Consider the following 4,379-nt stretch of genomic DNA (forward strand, 5'->3'; position numbering starts at 1 on the left):
TTTGTGAGGCTTCTCTTGCACAATTCGACTTAGGTGATCCGCCACCGTGTTAGTTGTGCCCTTCTTGTCTTTGAGCTCAACGTCAAACTCACTCAAAAGTAGTACCCATCTCATTAAACGGGGCTTGGACTCCTTCTTGTTCACCAAATGCCTTAAGGCAGCATGATACATGAAGATGATGACCTTGGCTCCAAGAATATAAGGTCGAAATTTCTCTAAGGCAAACACCACCGCAAGAAATTCTTTCTCGGTAGTTGTATAGTTTCTTTGAGCCTCATTCATCATTGTCGACGCATATTGAATAACATGAGGTGCTCTTCCTACCCTTTGGCCAAGTACCGTGCCAAGGGCATTATTGCTTGCGTCCGACATTATCTCAAACGGTTCATTCCAATTGGGAGGTTGAATTATAGGTGCCGAAATAAGCTTCTCCTTGAGCATATCAAAAGATACCTTGCATTCTTCACTTATGATAAATTTACAATCCTTTTGAAGTAGCTTTCATAGAGGAGCGGCAATCTTGGAGAAATCCTTAATAAAACGCCGGTAGAACCCGGCGTGACCTAGGAAAGATCTCACTTCACGCACATTAGTAGGATAAGGCAAGGTGCGAATAGTATCGACCTTGACCTTATCAACCTCAATCCCCCTAGAGGAGATCACATGTCCCAAGACTATTCCTTCATCAGCCATGAAATGACATTTCTCATGGTTGAGAACGAGGTTGGTTTCAATACATCTTTGCAAGACCCAAGTGAGATGACTCAAACAATCCTCAAAAGATTGGCCATGAACGGTAAAATCGTCCATGAATACTTCAATAAATTCCTCAACATGATCCGAAAAGATACTCATCATGCACCTTTGGAACGTTCCCGGAGCATTACAAAGACCGAAAGGCATCTTTCTATAGGCAAACGTTCCAAAGGGACATGTGAAGGTTGTTTTTGTTTGGTCCTCGGGTGTAATTGGGATTTGAAAATAACCCGAGTAGCCATCCAAAAAGCAATAAAAAGCTTTTTCTGCTAACTTCTCCAACATTTGATCCATGAAGGGAAGCGGGAAGTGATCTTTTCGGGTCACGGCATTGAGCCTACGGTAGTCGATACATACCCGCCACCCATTTTGAACTCGAGTGGGGGTCAAAACACCTTCATGATTCTCGACTACTGTTAGCCCGGATTTCTTTGGGACAACTTGGGTTGGACTAACCCATTGACTATCGGAAATAGGATAGATCATACCTACATGAAGGAGTTTGAGTACCTCTTTCTTCACAACATCCATCATTGGAGGGTTCAAACGCCTTTGTGGTTGTCGAACGGGCTTTGCTTCATCTTCAAGAAGAATCTGGTGCATGCATAAAGTGGGACTAATGCCCTTGATGTCGGCCATTTTCCACCCAATCACTTCCTTGTGTTGCTTAAGAACTCGAATGACAGCCTTTTCTTGCTCCTTAGTAAGATTGCTTGAAATAATTACCGGTAAAGTTTCTTCATCTCCTAGAAATGCATACTTCAAGTGGCTTGGTAAGGGCTTCAATTCAACAATAGGAGGCTTGACAATAGAAGGAACGGGTTTCTCTTTTGGTAGCTCTTATAACAATTTGGAAGAAAGGAAGAAAAAATCCTGGACAGAGGGATTCTCGCACGGTGCGAGTTCTGGCACTGGGAAACTCGCACGGTGCGAGTTCCCTGCTGTTTTCCGGATTTCTTCCTTTTCTTCCCACTCTTCCATTGGGGGATTTTCTTCTAGGTCCTTGATTTTTTCCTGCAAATTACAAGACAAAGCATACCCTACATCCTCTCCAACCAATCCATTAGTCAAAACAACATCTAATGCATCAACTTTACACAATTCATACACGGTTTGCAAAATTGGTTCAAAAATCTCAAGAAAACACAAAGATGAAGTCTCGGTTGGGTATTTCATTGCCTCATGTATGCTATACTCAATCTTTTCCCCTTAAAATTCCATTGTGAGGTGTCCACTAGATACATCAATCTTGGTGTTGGAGGTTCTCATGAAAGGCCTTCCCAACAAAATGGGAGTGGCGCCTTTCTCGGGTTCCATTTCAATCAAAAAGAAGTCAGCGGGGAAAAGCATTTCCCCCACCTTTACCAAGACATCTTCCACAATTCCCTTAGGATAGATATTGGACCTATCAGCCAAAGAAATGACCGTACGAGTCGGTTTCAAAGGCCCTAACTTGAGAGACTCATAAAGGTAATTGGGCAAGACATTAATAGATGCACCTAAATCAAGCATAGCATGTTGACAATCCAAGTCACCAATTTTATAAGGGATGGTGAACATGCCCGGATCACTACAATTTTGTGGCAACCGTTTTTAAAAAATTGCCGACACATGTTCACTAGCCCTTACCTTTTTCATGCTTTTTGCCTTATTGGACCTCTTAGTAGTGCACAACTCTTTCAAAAACTTTGCATGCTTGGGCACACTTATAAGAAGGTCAAGAAGAGGAATGTTTACCTCCACTTTACGAAAGATATCGTAAAGGCTTGAAGTTTTCTTGTCAATTAACCTTGTATCATTCAAAGCACTTGGAAATAGAGCTTGTGGCTCATATTCCGGAAGAGGTTCATTGATCCTCACTTGTTTGGGTGTAGATGTTTCCCCATGTTCTACCACCACTTAAATTTCATCTTCAATCACATATTCCACTTCATGAACAATAGGAGGTGGTCTTGTCTTCTTAGGAGTATTGGGTGCCTCTACAACTCTCTACCATTCCTCAAAGAGACCGCTTTTGCTTGTTCCTTGGTGGGTGGAGGAATGGTGTGAGAAGGGAGGCTCCCTCCTTGAGTGGGTTGAGAATTGAGGTTATTGAGGATTTGACCAACTTGGGTCTCAAGGTTAACAAACCTAGAGTCGGTGAGTCGGTTTTATTGAAGAATGGCGGTTTGAAATTCCTTGGTGTTGTTTAGCAAGGCTTGGATTTCTTTTTGAATTGCCACTTGAGTCATAGCAAGTGTCTTCATCATCTCTTCCAAGGAATTTTATGATTGGCTTTGATTTTGATTTGGCTTTTGAAATGAGGAATTTGAGGATCCCTTTTGGTTTTGATTTTGGTTTCCCCCCAACCCATATTTGGATGAGATTTCCACCCTTCATTGTAAGTGTTAGAGTAGGGGTCAAACTTCCTAAATCCAATAGCCTTCACCGCTTCAATTGCCTCCTCCGTTTGCAAAGATGGACACCCATCGGTGGGATGAGTTGGGTCATTACAAAGACCACAAAATTTCACATAAGAAGCATTCCCACTTCCTTTTGTAAGTTCCTTGACCAAATTGGTAAGGAAATCAACTTTCTCCTCCATATGGTTGGAGCTTTGCCTTGAAGAAGATGTCCCACTTGTCTTCCTAATTCTCCTCCCAAAATTCCTAGAGCTTCCTACCAATCTTTCAATCAACTCATTTGCTTCTTGGACCGACATATATTCAATCCCTCCTTGGGTAGAGGCTTTAATCATCCTAGCATCATCCTTAAGTAGACCACCAAAAAAGTTCAAAAGGAGGTCGTGGTCGGTATATCCATGGTATGGGCAACTAGCAAGAAGTTGTTTAAACCTCTCCCAATACTCATATAAGTTCTCCCCATCCATTTGTTCAACATTACTTATTTCTTTCTTCAATTGAGATGAGAGACTAGCGGGAAAATACTTTTCTAAGAAATCTTTCTTCATTTGATTCCAAGTGGTGATGCTCCCGGTAGGGAGATAATAAAGCCAATCGTTTGCCGCATCCTTGAGTGAAAAAGGGAAGGCCCTTAGTTGAAGTTGCTCATCGGTAACCCCATTAGGCTTCATGCTTGAGCAAACCACATGAAATTTGTTTAGATGCTTGTTGGGATCTTCCGTGCTAAGTCCATGGAATTGGGGCAATTGGTGAATGAGCCCGGACTTTAATTCAAAGGTGGCATTTTCCGCCAAGGCCGGAAAGGAGATACACAAGGGCACTTGTGTGAGATCCGGGGCAGTAAGTTATTTAATGGTTCTAGGCCTTGGTGGGTTCTCTCTCTCACCATGTCCATGTGGTTGTTCGTCCTCACGATCACCCATGATGATTTGAATGGGTATGGGTTCAGATTCAAAGGAAAGGGTGTTCTCTTCCTCTTGGTCTTGTTGAGTAACGGGGTTAACTTCTTCAATAACCGGGGTGTCTCTTCTAATACCTACTCCTATCCAAGCAAGTGATCTTTGAATTTCCAGATTGAATGGAAAAAGTGCTTCACTTGAATTCCTAGTATTGACCATAAACAACTCTACACAAGAGCACACAATCAAAAAGCTCACACAAGTGATGAACAAGACACTATCAACAAGCAACAAAGATTAACTAACACAACTATCCTAAAAC

General features: G+C 42.2%; 1 protein-coding gene across 1 annotated transcript; it reads right to left on the reverse strand.

The window, feature by feature from the left end:
• Window positions 1-1,965: 1,965 nt before the first annotated feature.
• Window positions 1,966-3,829, reverse strand: LOC141630987 (uncharacterized). Its single transcript, XM_074443716.1, has 2 exons — window positions 3,106-3,829; window positions 1,966-2,255 (listed from the first exon to the last, which is right to left on the reverse strand). Exons 1-2 carry the CDS (start codon window positions 3,827-3,829, stop codon window positions 1,966-1,968), a joined length of 1,014 nt encoding a protein of 337 aa, XP_074299817.1.
• Window positions 3,830-4,379: the final 550 nt, after the last annotated feature.

This window comes from Silene latifolia, chromosome Y, assembly GCF_048544455.1.
Source record: "Silene latifolia isolate original U9 population chromosome Y, ASM4854445v1, whole genome shotgun sequence".
NCBI classification, from domain to species: Eukaryota; Viridiplantae; Streptophyta; class Magnoliopsida; order Caryophyllales; family Caryophyllaceae; genus Silene; species Silene latifolia.

Excerpts from the sequence above, each read along its gene's own strand:
- LOC141630987 (XM_074443716.1), bottom strand. The coding sequence starts at position 3,829 with ATGAAGCCTAATGGGGTTACCGATGAGCAACTTCAACTAAGGGCCTTC. Across the intron at positions 2,256-3,105 it reads GAAATCTCATCCAAATATGG|GTGCATCTATTAATGTCTTG; the intron begins GTTGGGGGGAAA and ends TGCTTGATTTAG.